The sequence below is a fragment of the Mirounga angustirostris genome, unplaced genomic scaffold (genome assembly GCF_029215605.1).
Source record: "Mirounga angustirostris isolate CCGP_5_RB_7025 unplaced genomic scaffold, mMirAng1.0.hap1 SCAF_5, whole genome shotgun sequence".
NCBI classification, from domain to species: Eukaryota; Metazoa; Chordata; class Mammalia; order Carnivora; family Phocidae; genus Mirounga; species Mirounga angustirostris.
In genome coordinates this window covers 156577583-156601171 of record NW_026991713.1, presented here as the reverse complement: position 1 = coordinate 156601171, position 23589 = coordinate 156577583, and the positions used below count along the sequence as shown (strand labels likewise).

Here is a 23589-nt window from a genome sequence, read left to right as displayed (position 1 = left end):
CATTTACTATACACTATAAATTAACTTTCAGCTGCACTGGGAAAAAGAGACTTATAAAACAGTACCTTGTACATGGGGTGCCTGAGTGGCTCAGTCTGTTAAGCGTCTGCCTTCGGCTCAGGTCATGATCCCAGGGTCCTGGGATCGAGCCCCACAACAGGCTCTCCCTCCCCTCCGAGAGTCTGCTTCTCCCTCTCCTCCCCGCTCGTGTTGTCTCTTGCTCTCTCTCTCTCTTTCTTTCTCTCAAATAAATAAATAAAATCTTTATTTTTAATTTTTTAAAATTTTTTTATGTTTTAATTATGTTCAATTATAAAATCTTAAAAAAAAACCACAGTACCTTGTACAGATGTTGAATACTGATACCAGCCACCAAATCAACAGGCTCATCTTCAAAATAATCACTTCTAGTTATATCAATAATTTGATTATCTTCTTTCTTCTTAATGCTTAAAGCTTTACCAAACCAGTAGGATTTCTAAGAAAAGACCAAAACCATAGACATCATGCTCTTAACACTTTGGCTCATTTCACTTTGGTTTCGAGATGGGTTGAAGCACATAAATTGAAACAAAATTTGGACGCAAACTGCCTAGAATGTGAACTTCTACACAATAAGCACAAAACCTGTTATTTAAAATCTAACTGTCAAGTGTCTTTATTTGGTCATGCAATATACAGCTAGATCCCTGGAGATTCCTAACACATTTTCAATGAGTCTGAGTTCAAAATTCTTTTTCATAAAAATACTTTTAAAAATACATTATTCGTCTTTCTACCGCATTGATATTTTCATTGGTGGTGTAAAATCAATGCTGAATAAAATGCCTGGTGCTTTAACATAAATCAAATTAGTAGCATAAAACTGTAATAAGCGGTCACCATCTTCTTCACCACCAGACACAGTAAAAAAATAAATAAAATAAGTAAGTACATAAATCTATTTCACTTGTGTCTTTTATGAAAAAGTAAAAATAATTTGTTAAGTCTCATTCCTTGAATATGATTTTTAAAAATATTCTGTGTGATAAAATGGAAAATACAAATAAAGCATCTCTATAGCAGATGAAAATATAACGGAAGCTCTGAGAAAAATTACTTGTGTCACTGTTTGAGTTGTGAACTAGCCACTTGTTTCATGGATTACCACTTTTTTTGGAAAGAATGACAGACATAAGAATTATGTTTCCTTAGACCTGGACATCTAGCAGACATTTTCTTGAAAATTAATGAAGAGGTATTATTATTTCAAAGAAATGAACTGACAATATTTGCTGCTAATGATAAAACTGGAACTTTCAAGTGAAAATTAGAATTTTGAAAAACTGATATCCACTACTGTGTGACAAATTCACAATTTTTAAAAACTATCATGATAACATCATGTTGATATTAATAAATGTGATGCTTTGATAATGTATGATGAAATGTGTCATCACTTGGAAGGTATGTATCAGTGAACTAATATTTTTCAAATAACCAAAATATGATGTTAACCATTTATGCATGGTTAAAGATCTATTCAAATCACAGGATACACCAATGAATATTATTATGAAACAGAATAAGAAATGTTTGTTAAATGTGTTTTCAGATTCCAAACTTCAACTAACCGCAGGAAAATTATCATTAGTTGAGTTTTGGTGAAGTACCAAAGAATACCCAAATTTGCTTAAAAGGCTACTGAAATACTCCTCCATTTTTCAACTGCATATCTGTATGAGGCTGTATTTTCTCCATATATTTTAAGCAAAAACACATCATGCAAAAGATTAAATGCAGAGCCAGATATACACTCTCCAATGAGAATCTAGTCATCTTTTATTAAGTAAATAGAAAAGATATTTGAAAGAAATATAAAACAGGCCACTCTTCTAGTATTTTTAAATTCTGAAAAAAAGCTATTGTCACCAAAATGTTGACTTCAACATGCAATGGGTTTATTAGTGATATATTTAAACAAGTTGATAAATATCTTCAAGATTTCTGTTTTAATATCCAAATATGGTTAATATTGATAGATAAAACCCATATTAACCACAGCTCTTTGGGGTGCTCAATAATTCTTAGGAGTATAAAGGATTTCTGAGATAAGAGTTTGGGAACCACTTGCTTTGAACCATAGAACAATAAAGAAGGGGACTGAAAACAGACTAAGATAGAGATGCTCTCCACTTTGCTATGGCTTTGATTCTAAGTAATTTGGGCTAATAGTGGAAAAAAGCAGATGGTGATAAACCAGATATGAGACACAATTCATCTCCTTCTCACTAGGATCTAAGGACCCCACCACATATTCATTCAGACGGAGATTTTTTTTTTTTTCTGTAGAAAGCCATTTGATTCTATTATATATGGCACAAAGTTAACTTGTAATGGCTTTAGTTCAGAAAGAATAAAAACTGTATTAGTATCAGAAGATAGGAGCACCACAGGGAAGGTGTTCATGGTAATAATGTTCACTGTTTGACAAACTAAATACAAAAGAACTGGGGCTTCTCTCAATAATAGAATCATTAGAACTTACCTGCACAAAGAAATACCATGGCTTGGGCACACCATGCTTCCCTGGAAAGACAGCATCTATATACCAGGTCATAAGGCCAAATAAGAAAGCATCAAATAAAAGCATTCCCATAATATGAGCAAAACTAAGGTCATCATCTGGATTCACTGGTGACAGGATGTTATTCCACTGGACACCATACTCTGAAACATAGTAGTGGACAGTTACTTGAGGTGCCCAACTGTGACTAGAACAGTTATCCAGCTGCTTCATCATTAAACAACAAGAATGTACTGGTATTCTCTGGAGAGAGGTACTATTTGCTATTCGCTGATACTTTGAAATTCAGGCTGTCCGAGAGGATAATAAAGTAAGTAATGGTACAACTTGCCTCTTCCTACAGCCAAACTCAACTAAACAAAAATAAACAGTCACCAAAAGTCCATAAAGTAAGCTTTAAAGCCATAAACAGACCTACTGGTTGGGATGGTAGCCCTATTCCTCTATTCTCTTCCATGCGCATCTCCACTGAAATAACCAGCAAGATATATAAATTTGGAAATACATTCATCAATATAAAAATAAGGTTTGGCTTCTAGTTTCTGGTCTGGCGTGTAAGGAGCTCAGGAGTCACCACTCCATCCTAACAAGAAGTAAAAAGATAAACTGAAAAATCACCCATTCTTCTTAGATCTATTAGAGACATGAGGTCACAGAGCAAACCACTGCCCCCACAATTGGAGAGACGGACAGGCAGGCACAGAGAATTTAATGAAACAGAAACCACGAGCAGAAACTTCCAAGGGAACCAGAACTGGGGTAGGAAAACCTGCACTATAACTGATGAATTGTCAAGGCCCAGGGTAGACAAGTCTGAGGGTTAAAAACTCTAGGGGATCAAGTCATTGAGGAATCCCCAAGCTTTTGTGAGTTTTACCTTCAGGAGCCCTGCCAGTTCTTCACAGTGACTATCAGAGAAAAGTCCCCTCATACTTCGAGGAGGGAGAAGGAAAAAAGAGCCATTTTGAAATGTGCCTGTGCATTCCATTCCTAATCAGGCATTCCTTCATGAGAAACTATTTTACCAGAGCCTAACTTACCTAGGGGAAGGGAAATACCTAACTCTAGTCCCCTCTAGGCATCCTGTCCCATCTAAGCAGGGCAAAAAACTGAGAAGCACTGATGGGAGTTTATAGGCCAAGGGTACAAGCTTATCAAGTGACTGAGACCTAGTCATAGGACTACGCACCTTACCTCTACCTCACTAAAGGCCTATTTACTGCGGTTCTGTTTACCCAATACCTCATATCCACCTTTTTTTTTTAAGATTTTATTTATTTGTTTGTTTATGTAATTTTATTTGAGAGAGAGAGAAAGAAAGAACACGAGCGGGAAGGGCAGAGGAAGAGGAAGAGAGAGAATCCCAAGCAGACTCCCTGCTAAGCATGGAGCCCGACGGGGAGCTCAATCTCAGGACCCCAAGATCACGACCTGAGCTGAAATCAAGAGTTGGACACCTAAATGAGCCACCCAGGTGCCCCTCATATCCATCTGTTGACAAAAAATTACAAGGCATACCGAAGGGCAAAGAACACAGTTTGAAGAGAGTGAAAAAGCATCCGAATTAGACTTTGATATGACAAAGACGTGAGGATTATCAGACCAGGAATTTAAAAAAAACTGTCATTAACATGGTAAGTGCTTTAATGGAAGAAGTATACAACATGCAGAGAGATGGAAATTCTAAGAAAGAATAAAAGAGAAATGCCAGAGTCCTTGGTGTGTCAGCGACAGTGATGGACAGGAAGGCGGGAGAGAGACGTCTGAGAAGCCACAGCTAACTACAGCCTATGGAGTAACAGGGGAAAATTCCAGTCACAGTGCTGAGAAGTGACCAGCTGAATGAGAAGCTGCAGACCTCTAAACAGAGCCTATACAGACCTCCAAGTATGGGTATGGGAGTCAGATGACAAAGAAAGAAAGCATTAGCCATACTCATCCAACTTGGATCGAGTACACCCAAACTAAAGAGACTGCCAATTCTTGCTCCACAAACCTTTCAGTGGCAGCAGCTTTAAATGAAGATGAAGACAGGGAACCAGAGGACATGCTTCCTGAAGCTGTGAAAATATTAGAAGGCATACACCAACATCAGAAGGACCTAACTCCTTCAACAGAGGAAAGCAGGGTTTTCTGACAACCAGCTATGGGAATGAAATATAAAATCTCTTCTTGGAAAGGTCCACGACCAAGACAATTAAAATCAGGGTGTGAGGTGGATACAAAGTGAAAAAGGAGCAGTTTCCGGTGTATAAGACTATCTTCGGAACCGCTTTTCTTTGTAAAGGTTGAGTGCTACACAAATACGTGAATTTGAAATTAGAGATAATGCATGTTTTATATACAGATTTCAAGACATTTGCTAATTTTATAGTTTTATACGATTTGTTTACAAAGGTTACATATAATGAAGAAATCAGAAATGGTACCTTTTTAAGAACTGCTTTTTTTGTTAGACATAACAAATAGCACACTGAGTGGGAAGCAAAAAGTTGCTGTTTAAACTGCAAGTAGGGAGGCCTGGGTGACTCAGGCAGGTAAGCATCTGCCTTTACCTCGGATCATGATCCCAGGCTCCTGGGATCGAGTCCCACATGGGGCTCCCTGCTCAGCGGGGAGTCTGCTTCTCCCTCTGCCTACCACTCTCCCTTCTTGTGCTCATGCTCTCTATCTCTCTGACAAATAAAATCTTTAAAAAAAAAAATAAACTGCAAGCAATTACTTCCTAACTTAACTCCCTCATTATCTAAACTGTCTGGCTCCCAGGAACTGCCTTATACAGAAACAGTATTGTACTGAAAGGAAAATGTTACTGGGCTATTTAGATAATATTAAAAGTAAATTTAGATAATATTAAAACACAGCTCTTTTTTCCTTATGAGCATTTGTTTTGCTTCAAGTCACCATAAACTAGGTATTGCCTTGTTATCAGTGGCTACAGATGCTTCTTTAAAAATATTTTTAAAAAATTTATGTAGACTATTGAGTATTTCAAAGAGCCCACTTCATCTTGATGGGTCATGTCTACCTTCATTAGTCTCCAAAGAATAACCATTTGCTGCCAAATTAAATCAGTATTTTGAATGTGCTTTTCTCAGTTTTTATTATTAGCTGGTAATGCTACTTACTTGAGGCAAATCATAAGGAAATTGTTTCTCTTAAAATACAAACTACCACCCAAACTTTTAGTGTACATATTACTTAACATTTGGCTGATTTTAACTTTTAAAAGATATAAATATGAAAAAATTACATTGTATGAAAATAGAAAGTAAGAAAATGCACTTTTTATAACTTTGTCAAAGCACTTAAGTTACTAACTTGCAAAATCCAATTTGAATTGAATTGAATTGAATACAGGATTTCTTATTAATACTATACTATGTGTATAGATCAAAATGTATACACTAGGGGCACCTGGGTGGCTCAGTCATTAAGCGTCTGCCTTCGGCTCAGGTCATGATCCCAGGGTCCTGGGATCGAGCCCCACATCGGGCTCCCTGCTCCGCGGGAAGCCTGCTTCTCCCTCTCCCACTCCCCCTGCTTGTGTTCCCTCTCTCGCTGTGTCTCTCTCTGTCAAATAAATTAATAAAATCTTTAAAAAAAAATGCCTAGTGGGGCGCCTGGGTGGCTCAGTCAGTTGGGCGTCTGCCTTCGGCTCAGGGCATGATCCCAGGGTCCTGGGATCGAGCCCCGCATCGGGCTCCCTGCTCCGCGGGAAGCCTGCTTCTCCCTCTCCCACTCCCCCTGCTTGTGTTCCCTCTCTCGCTGTGTCTCTCTCTGTCAAATAAATAAATAAAATATTTTTAAAGATGTATACACTAAACAATGGCCTCTCAAAACACTTTAGGTACTAAAAATAGAAGATAAGCAAATGCATCTATAAACACTTTATGGAATCTCTGACCATATATACTTTGTTAGATCTGTGTGTTGTAGGGTAGTTTGGGTTTTTCTGGGGGGGGGGTTGTGGGTTCTTTTAAAATTTTGTATTGTATATGAACTCCTTTTGAATTTGGCGGTTAAACACATAGCCAAAGACAAAACAAACATACTATATAGTGATTTCCCCGAAAACCCCTTTCAATTTTGGAGGCAGCTTTTAGACTATTTTGTTGGTGGTTGCTATTTACTCTTTTACTAGGCAATGACACCAGAGAAGCAGCCTCTATATTTTCTTACACTGTGTACACTTGCATTTAGAATGAGCCCCAAGGGAAATAATGGAAATGTATATAGAACTATTAGTTCCTACTTACATGATTTAATTATATCAAGATATATGAATTGAACTCTAAGTTTAATGTAGACAAACTTTCCATTTTAGTCCATTTTACTGTTTATGTTAAAATAACATCCCTCTCCTACATATTCTTTTCTTGACCTAGATGCACTGTTAATGGGATTATAAACTGGTACAGCCACTATAGAAAACAGTATGGAGGTTCCTCAAAAATTTAAAACATATGATCCAGCAACCCCTCTCCTAGGTATATATTCAAAAGAAATGAAAACAGAAAAAAAAGAGAAATGCAAGCAGGATCTTGGAAAGATAGCTGTACCCCCAAATTCACTGCACCATTATTCAAACAGCTGAGGTATGAAAACAACCTAAGAATCCATCAACAGATGAATGGATAAAGAAAATACCCATTCCGTTATCCAAGAAACTATGTGATATATACACAGTTGACCCATGAACAACATGGGCTTGAACTGTGGGTCCACTTATACATGATTTTTTTTCCCCAATAAATATATGTGCAGGGGCACCTGGGTGGCCCAGTCAGTTAAGTGTCTGACTCTTGGTTTAGGCTGAGGTCATGATCTCAAGGTTGTGAGATTGAGCCCCATGTTAGGCTCTGCACTCAGCACAGAGTCTGCTTGAGAGATTCTCTCTCTCCCTCTCCCTCTGCCCCCTACTCCGGTGCATGCTCACTCTCTCTCACTCTCTCTCAGATACATAAATAAATAAATAAATAAATAAATAAATAAATAAAAATAAAATCTTAAAAAATATATATGTACAATACTGTAAATGTATTTTGTCTTTCTTATGATTTTCTTAATAACATTTTCTTTTTTTAGCTTACTTTATTTTTATACAGTATATAATACATATAACATACAAAATATGAATTAAGCAACTATTTATATTATTGGTAAGACTTCCAGCCAACACTAGACTATTGGTAGTTAAGTTTTTAGGGAGTCAAAAGTTATATACAGATTTTCAACTGTATGGGCAGTCAGTGCCCTAACCCCCATATTGTTCAAGGGTCAACTGTGTGTATATATACATACATATACACACACATGCATGCGCACACACACACACGCACACACACACACAATACTGGAATATTATTTGACCATAAAAAAGAAGGAAATCCTGATATTTGCAACAACATGGATGAATTTGGAAGACATTATGCTAAGTGAAACTAGCCAGACACAGAAAGACAAATAATGTATGATCTCACTTATATATTTTATCTAAAGAGCTCATGGAACCAGAGAGTAAAAGAATGATTTCCAGGGACAGTGGGTTGGGAAAAATTGGGAGATGTTAGTCAATGGGTATAAGCTTTCAGTTATAAGATGAATAAATTCTGTGGACCTGATGTACAACATGGTAATTACAGTTAATAATAATTTGTTGTATACTTGAAATTTGCTAAGAAATTGATCTTAAATGTTGTCACCACACAAACACACACACAAATAGTATCTAAAGTAATGGATGTGTCAACTTGATTGTGATCACCATTTCACAGTATATATGTTGTATATTAAATTATCTTGTATCACTGCACACCTTTAAAAAAATCACACTGCAAAACCTAAATATACACATTTTTTATGAGCCATACCTCAGTAAAGCTGGGAAAAAAGAAGGAAAATAAAGTTACATGTTCATTTCAATTGATGCAGAAAGAGTAGTTGACAATATCAATACTCTTTCATAATAATAACAAAACATTTAAAAATGGAAAGAGAAAGCACTTTCTTAATTGGATAAAGTTTACCTATGAAAAACCCACAACTAAAATAATAATCAAAGGTAAAAGACAGAAAGCTTTCTTCAGAAGACCAGGAACAAAATAAACATGTTCACTTTCCCACTTCTATTCAACACTGTACATATGTAAAGTTATATCCATAGAAATTCAGCAAGATAAAGAGATAAGGCAAATTAGGTAGGAAGAACTAAAACTATTCTTACTCACAGATGACATAACGATATATAGAAAATCCTAAAGACTCTGCCAAAAAGAATGTTAAAGCTAATAAAAGAATTCAGCAAAGTTGCAGGATACAAGGTCAACATACAATAATCAGCAGTACATCTATCTACTAGTAATGAACAACTAAAAAGGATTTTAAGACAATTCCATTTACAATAGCATCAACAGAATGAAATGCTTATGAATAAATTTAAACAAGAGCTGCAAGACTTGTATGCTGACTATTACAAAATATCACTGAAAGAAATTAAAGAAGACTTAAATAAGTGGGAAAACTTCCTGTGTTCATAAATTAGAAGACTACATTATTAAGATGGCAATAGTACCCAAAGCAATCTACAGATTCAAGACAACACTTATTGACATCTCAACAGCCCTTTGAGAAATGAAAAAGCTGAACCATAATTTTTTTTAAGATTTATTTATTATTTATTTTAGAAAGAGTGGAACGAGACAGTGTGAGCAGGGAGAGGGGCAGAGGGAGAGGGAGAGAAAAATCCCAAGCAGACTCCACACTGAGCATGCAGCCAGACAGGGCACTCAATCTTATGACCCTGAAATCATGACCTCAGCCCAAATCACAAGTCAGACGCTTAACCAACTGAGCCACCCAGGTGCCCCTGAACTATAATTATATATGCAACTTCAAAGGATACATGTACCTCTATGTTTATGGCAGAATTATTCACAATAGCCAGATTATGGAAAGAGCCCAAGTGTCCACCAATTGATGAATGGAAAAAGAAGATGTGGTATATATATACAATGGAATATTACTCAGTCATAGAAAATAATGAAATCTTGCCATTTGCAATGATGTGGATGGAGATAGAGAGTATTATGCTAAGCAAAATAAGTCAGTCAGAGAAAGACAAATACCACATGATTTCACTCATATGTGGAATTTAAGAAACAAAACAACAAGCATAGAGAAAAAGAGAGAGGCAAACCAAGAAACTAACTTTTAACTATAAAGAACAAACTGATGGTTATCAGAGGGGAGGTGGGTGGGAGGGATGGGTTAAATAGGTGATGAGGATTAAGGAGGGCACTTGCTGTGATGAGCACCAGGTGTTGTATGCAAGTGTTGAATCACTATATTGTACACCTGAAACTATTACACTGTATGTTAACTAACTAGAATTTAAAGAAAAACTTTTTAAAATAAAATAAAAAGTTAAAATCCAATTGTTAAAAAATTTATATGGAACTTCAAGAGACCCAGAATAGCCAAAAGAATCTTAATTAAAGAAGAACTAAGCTGAAAGACACACTTTCTGATTTCAGTACTACCAAGCTACAGTAATCAAACTGGTACTGGTGAAAGACAGACACATAGATCAAAGTAATACAACTGTGAGTAATGGCTACTAGCTTTTGGTAAGGACTCCAAGATAATTACACTGGATTAAAAAAGACTAATTTCGGGGCGCCTGGGTGGTCCAGTCGTTAAGCGTCTGCCTTTGGCTCAGGTCATGATCCTGGGGTCCTGGGATCGAGCCCCGCGTCAGGCTCCCTGCTCTGCGGGAAGCCTGCTTCTCCCTCTCCCACTCCCCCTGCTTGTGTTCCCTCTTCTCCCTGTGTCTCTCTCCGTCAAATAAATAAATAAAATCTTAAAAAACAAAAACAAAAAACAAAACAAAACAAAGACTAATTTCTACAAGTGATGTTGAGATAACTGGATATACACATGCAAACGAATAAAGTTGGACTCTTCCCTTACAATATGTACAAGTATTAACTTTTTAAAATGGATCAAAAACCTAAATAGCTACAAATACTTTTTTTAAAAAACTCTTAGAAAAAACATGGAGGCAAATATTCGTGACTTTGGATTTGGTAAATATATGACACCAAAACACAAGCAATAAAATAATAAATTGGATGTGATAAAAATTAAAAACTTTTGCGCATAAAAGGGCACTATCAAGAGAGTTAAAAACACAACCTACAGAATAGAAGAAAATATCATATAATAAAGGGCTTGTATCTAGAATATATAAAGAACTCTTACTACTTAACACAAAAGACAAACAACCCAATTTAAAAATAGGCAAAGGACTTGCATAGATATTTCTTCAAAGAAGTTGTACAAATGTCCAACAAGCACATGAAAAGATGATTAATATCATTAGTCATTAGAGAAATACAAACCAAAGCCATGATAACATACCACTTCATACCCACCAGGATGAGAATATTTAAAAAAAAGAGAGAAAATACAAGCTCAAATGAAGAGAAACATGAATTATTAAAAAAAAAAAAAACTAGAACATATAATAAAATTTTAAAAATAAGGGGTGCCTGGGTGGCTCAGTCGTTAAGCGTCTGCCTTCGGCTCAGGTCATGATCCCAGGGTCCTGGGATGGAGCCCCGCATCGGGCTCCCTGCTCCGCGGGAAGCCTGCTTCTCTCTCTCCCACTCCCCCTGCTTGTGTTCCCTCTCTCGCTGTTTCTCTCTCTCTGTCAAATAAATAAATAAAATCTTTAAAAAAATTTAAAATAAATAAATGAATATCTAAACTGTTAAAAAAAATAAAATAAAATATTCCCTTAAAAAAAAAAACCAGAACAGACACACGTTATATAGCAAAGGTGAGGGGGTTTTCATATGTAATTAGGATCCCTAATCAGTTGATTATTTCCAATATACAGAACTGAACCACTGATACAGGTAACAGCGTGGGTGAAGAACAAATGTCTTAGGCTAAGTGGAAGAAGCCAGTGTCAAAACCGTATAATTCCATTTGCATGGATTTGGTTAAAGGCAAAACTGCTAAGAGGAACAGATCAATGATTGCTAGGTGTTAGGGGCTGAAGGGAAGGGGCAACATAAGGGAATTTTTTTGTTAGGAGGAAACAGTTCTCTGTTTTCTGATTGCTGTGGAGGTTAAATTAATATATACATGTGTTGAGACTCACAGGATTGTACACGCCCCAAAAGGGTAATTTTATTGAATGTAAAGTTTAATAATATTTTAAAAGGCCCAGAAAAAAAGATAATAAAGGAATATGAAGAACAACTTCATAATTTTGGCCACTAAAATATAATAGACAAATTCTATACAAGATATAAGCTACTAAAGCTTATTCAAGGAAAATGGATAATCTGAATATTTCTACATCTATTGAAGAATTAAATTTGTAATCAAAACCCTACTCCAAGCCACTTATGGTAATTTACCCTTATGCCACATAATCCAATAACATAAAACTACGTATGTGTCATTCATTTCAGGTTTATTTCAATTGAAAAATACTATAAAGCTCCTAAATGCTCATAGATAGGTTGAATGAACTTTGCCACACCCACACAATGTATCTGTAAAAACTAATGAAGATGTATCTGTAAGCTCATAGGGAATCATTTCTAAAATATAATGTTAAAATATGGATATTAGCTGGGTGTCTCAACCTTGGCATTACTGACATTTGAACCTGGATACTTCTGTTTCAGGGAATGTCCTGTATTTTGTAAGATATTTAGTAGCATCTCTGGCTTCTGCACACTAGATATCAGTAGCGGTCCTCCACTAGACATCATAATCAAAAACCAAAAATGTCTCTAGGCATTGCCAATATCCCCTAGGTGGCAAAACTGCCCCCCAAGATGAGCCCACCGATATAAAGACTTGTAAATACATACATACATATTTGCATATATATGTTCATGTACATAGGTACACACATACACTGTGTGTGTATATATATATACTAAATATAGTCCAGAGGTATCACTTTTATGATAAAAAATACTACAATCCAGAAAAAAAAATATTTAAGAAACACTACAATCATCTCTCACCCGCTGTTCCACCCACTCCATTGGCAACCCCAGATCATATGCCTTTTCTTCCTCAGAATCAAATCATCAAAGTCAATTTTTCAAAGGAAAGACTCACCCTTCATTTCCATCTTGCTTATAAAATCAACCCCCAAAGCTACTGCAACATTCGAAAAGACACAGAAAGCCAGCTTCTCGGTGAGGGTCATCTGTGTATATATGGTCCTCACGAATACATATGGAAAGAAGGTGGCAAAATAGAGGAAACCTCCAACAGAAACAGCCAAAGTAGCTGAAAAGTAAGAAAGAAAAGACAGAGTTAGTTCAAGTAAACTACAAAAGCTTGATGTAGAAATATCCTCATCTTATTACAAAAGAGCTCTAAAATGTAGACCCTACAAAAGAAGGGAAACTGTCTTGGTCACCACCATATCACGAGCATCTAGAACAGTGCTGAACATAGACAGGTGCTCAATAAATATTTTTGCTTAAATGAATGAATAAATGGTACAGGGAATAAACTTTTCTGGAATTGATCCTCCTTCTAATGCTATGATTGTGGATATTTACTCATCTAAAAAAGGATTTGCCCTTATGTTTATGGAAACTTCCTTTTTCATTTTTATTCATGACTACTCAGCCTAACAATCTCTAGATTACACCACCACTAATCACATCATATGAATACACCTACACAGTTTACATTTATTTTGGAATTTTGGAAGATGAAAACCGAAAAAGTTGACAACAATATATTTCCAGTCTTATTTATGATACTTTGAACACTTATTTATAAATAATACTTTATAAGACAGTATATTAAAAAGAGAAAAAAGTCAGTGTAACAGAGAAGCCTCTGGATTAGGATGCTATGTATCATGAGGATTGCATTATTTCAGACCAACTCTTTTAATGACAGAAAAATCTAGACAAATTATTTTTTAAGTTTGTTTATTTATTTATTTGTATGTTAAAGTATTACTTTTTAAGTATGTTAAGTGACAGAGAGCTACCAGGCAAGGACAATTTATAGGGTCAAAATCAAGATAAGATAAGAAGAGAACTCAAGAGAGGTAAGTCTAAAATTTGGTGCTAATTTTCACCTTGAAGCATTTGTAAAATCTAAACTATGGCTTAGAATCTGAGGGACTGAGCAGAGTTTTGGACAGTGTCAAAGGCGTACAGAAATTAAGACATGCTAAAGAAAAGATGCCATAATTAATACCTCGAACTTTTACTTAGGGCCCTGAAAGGCTACATCTAAAGTACAGGTGTACCAGAAATGGATCATTTTCTATCACCTCAAATCCTTATTGGATTATTATCAAACCCCTCATCTAGGAGTGCTAGAGCCCCACACCTAAATGACTGATGGATTTAAAAGTAAATCCTCTATGCAGGAAAAAAAGTTATCCAAAGACTCAAATAATTTCTATAATTTTTATATGCAATGTTTTACATTAAATAAATTACTAGGAATACCAGGTGTTATAGGTTGAATTGTGTCCACCGCCCCAATATTCACATGTTGAAGCCCTAATCTCCAGTACCTCAGAATGTGCTGTATTTAGAGACAGGGCCTTTTTTTAAACAAAGGATGATTAGGTTAATATGAGGTCAGGTCATCCTCTGGGATAGCGCTGTGTGAGTGTTAAAAACACTCCCCAAGATTCCATTCCTCTTTATGGCTGAGTGATATTCGTGTGTGTGTGTGTGTGTGTGTGTGTGTGTGTATACACCACATCTTCTTTATCCATTCATCAATAAATGGACATTTGGGCTGTTTCCATAACTTGGCTATTGTAGAATAATGCTGCTATAAACATCAGGGTACATATATCCCTTTGAATTAATATTTTTGTATTCTTCGGGTAAATACCTAGTAGTGCAATTACTGGGACATAGGGTAGTTCTTTTTTAACTTTGTGAGGAACTTCCAAGCTAGAGATTATTATGCTAAATGAAATATGTCAGTCAGAGGAAGTCAAATACCATATGATTTCACTCACATGTGGACTTAAGAAACAAAACAAATGAGGGACGCCTGGGTGGCTCAGTGGTTGAGCATCCAACTCTACCTGCCCAGTGTGGAGTCTACTTAAACAAACAAACAAACAAACAAAACAAATGAGCTAAGGGGAAAAAGAGAGAGAGAGAAGCAAACCAAGAAACAGACTGTCAACTAGAGAGAGCAAACTGATGGTTACCATAAGGGAAGTTGGGGGCAGGGAGGAGTTAAACAGCTGATGGGGATTAAGGAGCGCACTTGCTGTGATGAGCACTGTGTGTTGTATGGAAATGTTGATCACTATATCGTGCACCCAAAACTAACAGAACACTGTATACTAACTGTACTGGAAATTTAAATTAAATTAAATTATATTAAATTATAGAAAAAGAGGCCAGGATGTGGTGAAACAGGAACCCTTATCCACTGCTGGTGGGGATAAATATAAAATTTATAGCCACATTGGAAAAAATTGGGGAGGTTCTTTAAAAGTTAAATATAAATTTATCTTCATAATCCAACAATCCCATTTCCAGGAGAAGCAAAAACATATGTCCACATAAAGACTTGTATGTAAATAGCCATAGCAGTGTTATTCATAGTGGCCAAAAATACTGTGAACAATATAAATGTCCTTTAACCCTGGGATGGATAAACAAAATGTTGTATATCCATATAAGGAAATATTATTCAGCAATTAACAGAAAGGAAATACTCATACATGCTAAAACATGAATGGATTTCAAAATCATTAAGTAAAAGAAACTAGGCTAGATATTTTAGAAGAAGAAAAGACTTCATACTTTATCCATACACACCAAATGTCTAGATAAGCCAAATTTATGTAGAGAGAAAGCAGGTAAGTTGTTGTCTTGTACCAGAGAGATAAGAATGAGGACTGACTGAAAATTAGCTCAAAGGAAATTTTAGAAGTGATGGAAAATTTCTAAAATGAGATTTGGTGATGGTTGCATAACTTGAAAAATTTACTAGTGGGTGAATTTTATGGTGTGTCTATTGTACTTTTATAAAGCTGTAAAAATATGTGGTCAAAAGATGGAAACAGGCATTTTATAAAGAAAAACACACATGGTTCTTATTAACCTAAAAATATGATCAGCATCAATAATTACCAGGAAATTACAAATAACAGTACTATGAGATACCTTTCACACCTCAAAATTTGATACAAATTTTAAAAGTCTGAGACAATAGAGATACTTATCTACTGCTAGGAGGAATTTGAAATTGTACCACTTTGGAAACAGTTTGACATAACCTAGTAAGGTAACATGTTCACATATCCTACCTGAGTAAGGAATTCCACTCCTAATTATGTGTCCCAGAAAAAATCTGGTACATCTCTACCAGCTGATATACAAGAATGTTCACATCAATATTATTCCTAACAATAACTAACTAGAAACCACCCAAATACCTATCATGTGTACCTGTACAAGAGGACTCTATATAGCAGTAAAAATGAAATCACAGCCATATAGATAACACCATGTTGCATCCAAATCATATGGTGTAATTTCACTAATAAGACGAAGCAATACATTAGCTAGTGATAGATATATAAGTGAGAAAGCTGTAAAAAAAAAAAAAAAAGGTCAATCAGAATAGTGGTTATTATCAGAAAGGAGCACGTAAAGCATTCCTTAGATCCTAGCAATTTCTGTTTTCCAATGTGGTATGTTGAGTACTTGGGTGAGCACCTGGGTGTTCATTTTATTATTATGTACACTGTATATACACTCTTGTATTTGTTATCTATTTCATGCCATGAAAAAACTTAAAGGACTTATAATTTAAAAAAAGATATGGAAAAGCATCAGTAGAAAAATAATAGAATGATACCACTTCATATATAGATCATTCCCGACAGAATACATGTAGTTTTATTCAGTCAAAAAGACAACTAAAACAGGAATCACAAAAAAACCAACCACCAAAAAACTTCAGATATGTAAGTAGATGGCAAAAGGGATAAAGAAGCACTTCCATAGGGGCGCCTGGGTGGCTCAGTCGTTAGCTGTCTGCCTTCGGCTGGGGTCATGATCCTGGGGTCCTGGGATCAAGCCCCACATTAGGCTCCCTGCTCAGCGGGAAGCCTGCTTCTCCCTCTCCCACTCCCCCTGCTTGTGTTCCCTCTCTCACGGCGTCTCTCTCTGTCAAATAAAATTAAAAAAAAAAAAAAAAAGAAGAAGCACTTCCATAACTTCCAAAATATTAAATTTTATATAACTCACTAATCTTCTGCTATTAAAACTTGGAATTTTTATCTGCTGATTGCATTCACTGATGCCCTTCTCACATAAACCACAATCTTAATACCTTGGTGAATTTAAGCAAAGCAAGAATTTGCTGTTCCCTCTGTGTGGCACCTTTGTTTCTCATTCACCTGCACAGCAAGAGAGGCTCTTTGAGGTTTTACCTTTATTTGAGGTGTCCTCTTAAATAATCCACCTTTAGCAGGTTCTCCAGACTTACCTTAGCTCCCTGAATTGCTGTCGGAAGAAAACACCAAAATCTCTGGTGCTCAAAGAAAATCCCAACACAAAAGCTATCTTTGGCTTTCAATCACCTCCCACCTAATTTTGGACTTTGTGTCACCTCGGCAATGTTTATAAACAGAAGGAATGTTTTTAAATATTTAATCAGTATCCTAGTTGTTTTGGCCAATGAGTTGCTCCTTGGCATTGTACACTTTACCCTGCTCTTCAGCCTGACTTTGACAGAATGATTCTCTGCACTCATAGTTTTACTAGACTTCATGATAGATGGCAGGTATGACTCTCTACTTTGTAAGAACCAACCAACTGGTAGCAGTGTTATTGCTGAAAATAATAAAAATACCTATGAAATGTAAAGTTTACCATAAAGCAATTTGTTTTATAGTACTTGTACCTTAAATGACCGAGAGAAGGTAATACTCTAATTATTCAGTATATATGAAAGATATAAAAGTGTAATGGTGAATATTTGTTGTGTGAAAAAGAAGATATACTTATTTTTTTAATAAATGATAACAGAAAATGACCACTGGGGAAGTAATTGTACAAATTCCCTAACTTAGCCTAGTCTGAATTTATCCAGTCACATATTCCTCATATGTGAGAACACAAAGGGTAGGAAGTCGATTCTCATGTGCTTTTTGCATATTCAACATGGTTCCAGGCATGTGATGAGTGATTCAAAGACTTTTCAAAGAGCAAGTGGGTGAATGAATGAATATTTCCATATGACCCTATTTTAGTTGACACCCTATTATCACATGTGACCTTATGTCAGTTTTTATCCTCTTTTTACAGGCATCCTCTGCTGTATTAATTTCCTGATCTTGGCCCTTCCTCTCAAATCATTTTACATGCATATGATATCTGTCTTTCTTGTTAAAGTGTAATAAGCAGAGGCTGGATATGAGGTGGCAGCTGAAGTTTAGAACGAGCTCCCAAATGAAATCCTCTTTAAAGTCAACAGAAATGCTGAGAATCTGTCAAGGGAGGAGTCTTAGACTCACCTGTATTGAAGAATGTGGAAATCAGAAAGCCGAAGGATATAGAGGCGACGACAAAGCACAGGAAAAAGACAAAGACGAGAGATGGGTCACTGTACTGGAGGACCACATCAGGTACGATCTAACAAAACAACCAGGATGCCAGTTTAGTCCTACAGTAAGAGGTGTCATAGATAAACAAGGGAGGCCAAAGAAAATACCCTTACCACTCGAGTAGCCCTAGGGAAACGGGTCACTGCTCAGAGAGATGCAAAGTTAGCTAAAAAACTCTTTTCTTGTGGAAGGGTTGCCCATCTAGGTCTAGGGTTTTGTGTGCTGATAAGCTGAGCAGCTTCTGAATTCCCTAGGGGACTCAATGAAAAATGTACATATTCTTTTGCAAACTAAAACCCACTCAGTCCATCCCCACAGTTATTTTATCCCCCTCGAACTTTAGATGCAGTGTGCTGCATTCAAATACATACTTGCCTTGACAAATAAAATCACGCAGAGTAAACAGATGATAATTAAAAACATCAGAAAGAATGAGACAAAATAGGAAGCCCAGAGCATAGCATTACTGAGTCCTATCATGAGCTGGTACTCCTGTAGGAGAGGAAACACAAACCAGATGTCATGAAAAACAATTCATAGTTTTCAAAATGCATTCATAAATATTATCTGACTTATTTCCCATAAAAACTTACATAGGTTAAGTATTATCTTCCTCATTTTACAGAGAAATCAAGTCTCAGAATAGTCAAGTGACCTGATCAAAACCATCCACCTAATGAGTGGTGGAGCTACGATGCCGACTCAGAATTTTGAGTCCAGATCTTCTCCCTGATAACTTACCAGTTGCAGTTCTAAGACAAGAAATAATTAAAAATTTAAAACACAAAAAATAGGACCACCTTTCTTTTTATTATGTTCTACCTCCAGGAATTATTAAAGGAAGGTATATAAGCTTTAATTCCATTATAGTTTAAAGCAGGGGCAGGCAAACTACAGCCTATGGGCTAAATCCAGGCTGCCTCATACTTTTATAAATAAGGCTTTATTGGCACACAGCCATGTTCACTCATTTCCGTACCATGGCTGCATTCACCCTACAACAGAGCTGATAACTGTAATATGGCCTGCAAAGCCTAAAATATATATTATCTGGTTTTGTTTACAGGTAAAGTTTGCCATTCCCTAATTTACATAAACCCTTCTAATTTTATAGATCATAAAGCCAGACTCAAAGAGGGTGAATTGCTTCTACAAAGTTGCACAGAAGGAGCTCTCTGTTCTGTGCTCTTCCCCCTCCATCATGCTGCCTCTGTACATTTCTGAGGCCACTTTTCCCTGGTACAATGAATCTGAGAGAGATTCCCCTGGTTTGAATCCTCTCTCTGCCACTTACCAGGAGTATAACCTTGAGAAAACTCCTTGACCTCTCTGTGCCTCAATGTCCTGATCTGTGAACACTAAAATCCAAATAACATAATGGGCAAGTTTGCAGAGTTTTAGTAGTGAGCTTCATGAACTACAATTCAGCACAGTATCCAAAATATGTAAAGAACTTATAAAATTCAACACCCAAAAACCAAATAATCCAATTTAAAAATGGGCAGAAGACATGAACAGACATTTCTCCAAAGAAGACATACAAACAGCCAAGACACATGAAAAGATGCTCATCATCACTTATCATCAGGGAAATGCAAATCAGAATGAGATTATCACCTCACAACTTTCAGAATGGCTAAAATCAAAAACAAAATAAACAATGCAGTTGGTAAGGATGTGGGGAAAAAAAACAAACCCTAATAATAAACTTAACTGGAGAACTGACAGACCTGTACTCTGAAACTATAAAATATCAATGAAAGAAACTAAAGATGACACAAATGGAAAGAAATTCCATGCTCATGGATTGGAAGAACACATACTGTTAAAAGGTCTATACTACCCAAAGCAATCTATACATTTAATGCAATCCCTATCAAAATACCACCAGCATTTTTCACAGAGCTAGAACAAACAATCCTAGAATTTACATGGAACCACAAAAGATCCTGGAATAACCAAAGTAATCTTGAAAAGAAAAAACTGGAGGGGAGCAGGGGAAAGATGGCAGAGGAGTAGGGGACCCTATTCCAACTGGTCCCCAGAATTGAGCTGGATATCTACCAGACCACTCTGAGCACCCATGAAATCAGCCTGAGATGTAAGAAAATAGATCTGGATCTCTACAAACAGAATATCGTGGGCAGTTGGTTTCAAGGTACGAAGCAGGGAGCCATGACACCACAGGCAGATATCGGAGGATAAACAGCAGCGGGAGGGAGCCTGGCTGTGGGGATCCTACACCATCATTGAGCGACAGCCTCGCGCGCTGGGGACAGGGCACAGACTCGCAGACCGGCAGTGGCAGAGAAAGGACTTTAGGGCAGCCCCTGGGAGGGAAACCCGGAACAGCGGGGTCATGCGTGCGAACTGGGAGCGGCGGGGGGTTTTAGAAGCACAAAGGGCAGAGTCGTGCCCCGACCTGGAGGCAGGACTGGGGGCACTGTGGAGGGGCGCACAACCTGGGCTGCTGCAGTTTATAGCAGCACAGACAGAAATGGAGACAGTGTGGCCTGGAGAGCTCACTGAAGAACACACTGGGATCTCTCTGCTCTGAGGCAGAAGGTTGGAAACGGTCTCTTCTGCTCTGACTCTCGGAAGAACGCGGAAAGCAGCCAGGGAAAGCCGCCAGAGAATAAAAGCCCCAAAAAACTGGTTCCCACTGAGACAATCCCTCGCCTCAGGGGGGCAGGGCAACTCTGCCCAAATAGGGTTGCCTGAGTAACAGTGTGACAGGCCCCTGCCCCAGAAGACAGGCTGGGAAAACAAGAGGCCCGCAACCCTAAGGTCCCTAGAAAATAGGTGCATCTTGCTTGGATTCTGGTCAATAATTTGGACTCTATACATTCCCTCAACCACCCATCAACAGAATGACTAGGAGGAGGAACCCCCAAATTAGAAAAGACTCAGACATTATGACTTATGCTGTAGATTTACAAATGGATGCAGATATAACCAAGATGTCGGAGATGGAATTCAGGCTAGCAATTGTGACGACAATAGCTAGAATGGAGAAATCAATTAATGGCAACATAGAGTCTCTAGGGCAGAAATGAAAGCTGAATTGGCAGAACTTAAAAATGCTATCAATGAGATCCAATCTAATCTAGATAATCTAACAGCTAGGGTAAGTGAGGCAAAAAAACGAATAAGTGGCCTGGAAGACAATATAATAGATAAAAAGGGAAAAGAGGAGGCCAGGGAAAAACAACTCAGAATCCATGAAAATAGAATCAGAGAAATAAGTGACACCATGAAGCATTCCAATGTCAGAATAATTGGAATCCCGGAGGGAGTGGAGAGAGAGAAAGGACTAGAAGATGTATTTGAGCAAATTGTAGATGAGAACTTCCCTAATCTGGGGAATGAAACAAATATTCGTGTCCTAGAAGCAGAGAGGACATCTCCCAAGATCAAGGAAAACAGGTCAACACCCCAGCATGTAATAGTAAAACTCGCAAATCTTAGAACCAAGGAAACCATCTTAAGGGCAGTTAGGGGGTAGAGATTCCTTACGTACAGAGGGAAGAACATCAGAATAACGTCAGACCTATCCACAGAGACCCGGCAAGACAGAAAGGCCTGGCAAGACATATTCAGGGTACTAAACGAGAAGAACATGAGGCCAAGAATACTTTATCCGACAAGGCTGTCATTTAGAATGGATGGAGAGATGTAGAGCTTCCAAGACCAGCAGAAACTGAAAGAATATGTGACCACTAAGCCGGCCCTGCAAGAAATATTAAGGGGGGTTCTACAAAAGGAGAAAGACCCCAAGAGTCATATACAACAGAAATTTACAGGGACAATCTATAAAAGCAACATCTTCACAGGCAACATGATGACAATTAATTCATATCTTTCAATAATCGCTCTCAACGTGAATGGCCTAAATGCTCCCATAAAATGGCACAGGGTTGCAGATTGAATAAAAAGACAGGACCCATCCATATGCTGTCTACAAGAGACTCATTTTGAACCTAAAGATACATCCAGACTGAAAGTGAAGGGATGGAGATCCATCTTCCATGCCAGCAGACCTCAAAAGAAAGCTGGGGTAGCAATTCTTATATCAGACAAATTAGATTTTAAACTAAAGTCTGTAGTTAGAGACACAGAAGGACACTATATCATTCTTAAGGGTCTATCCAACAAGAAGATCTAACAATTGTAAATATCTATGCCCCCAACATGGGAGCAGCCATCTACATAAGCCAACTGTTAACCAAAATAAAGAGTCATATTGATAACAATATGTTAATTGTAGGAGACCTCAATACTCCACTCTCAGCAATGGACAGGTCATCTAAGCAGAAATCAAGAGGAAAACAAGAGCTTTGAATGATACACTGCACCATATGGACCTCATAGGTATATAAAGAACACTCCACCCTAAAACAACAGAGTACTCATTCTTCTCGAGCGCACATGGAACTTTCTCCAGAATAGACCACATACTGGGTCACAAATTAGGTCTCAACTGATACCAAAAGACTGAGATTATTCCCTGCATATTCTCAGACCACAATGTTTTAAAATTGGAACTCAATCACAAGAAAAAATTTGGCAGAAATTCAAACACTTGGAAGCTAAAGACCACTCAGCTCAAGAGTGTTTGGGTCAACCAGGAAATCAAAGAAGAACTTAAACAATTCATGGAAATCAATGAGAACGAAAACACATCGGTCCAAAACCTATGGGATACTGCAAAGGCGGTCCTAAGGGGGAAATACATAGCCATCCAAGCCTCACTCAAAAAAATAGAAAAATCCCGAAATACCAACGAACTCTACACCTTAAAGAACTAGAGAAAAAGCAACAAACGATGCCTAAGCCACGCATTAGAAGAGAAATAATTAAGATTAGAGCAGAGATCAATGAATTAGAAACCAGAAACACAGTAGATCAGATCAATGAAACTAGAAGTTGGTTCTTTGAAAGAATTAATAAGATCGATAAACCACTGGCCAGACTTATCCAAAAGAAAAGAGAAAGGACCCAAATTAATAAAATTATGAATGAAAGGAGAGAGATCACGACTAACACCAAGGAAATAGAAACAATTATTAGAAATTATTTCAACAACTATATGCCAATAAACTGAGCAATCTGGATGAAATGGATGCCTTCCTGGAAACCTATAAGCTACCAAGACTGAAACAGGAAGAAATTGACAACTGAATAGGCCAATAACCAGTAACGAGATTAAAGCACTGATCAAAAACCTCCCAAAAAACAAGAGTCCAGGGCTGGAAGGATTCCCTGGGGAATGTTACCAAACATTCAAAGAAGAAATAATACCTATTATACTGAAGCTGTTTCAAAAAATAGAAACAGAAGGAAAACTTCCAAACTCATTCTATGAGGC

The 23589-nt window shown here is 37.1% G+C and overlaps 1 protein-coding gene across 1 annotated transcript in view; it reads right to left on the bottom strand.

Moving 5' to 3' along the window:
- Positions 1–23589, bottom strand: part of LOC123840983 (phospholipid-transporting ATPase ABCA3-like) — a 172070-nt gene that overhangs the window by 117768 nt on the left and 30713 nt on the right. The window contains exons 6-10 of the mRNA XM_064590316.1: positions 18597–18713; positions 18132–18249; positions 12716–12889; positions 2528–2709; positions 341–478 (exon numbers count right to left, since the gene is read on the bottom strand). Coding sequence (XP_064446386.1) covers positions 341–478; positions 2528–2709; positions 12716–12889; positions 18132–18249; positions 18597–18713 — 729 coding nt within the window. The remainder of the gene's footprint in view (positions 1–340; positions 479–2527; positions 2710–12715; positions 12890–18131; positions 18250–18596; positions 18714–23589) is intronic.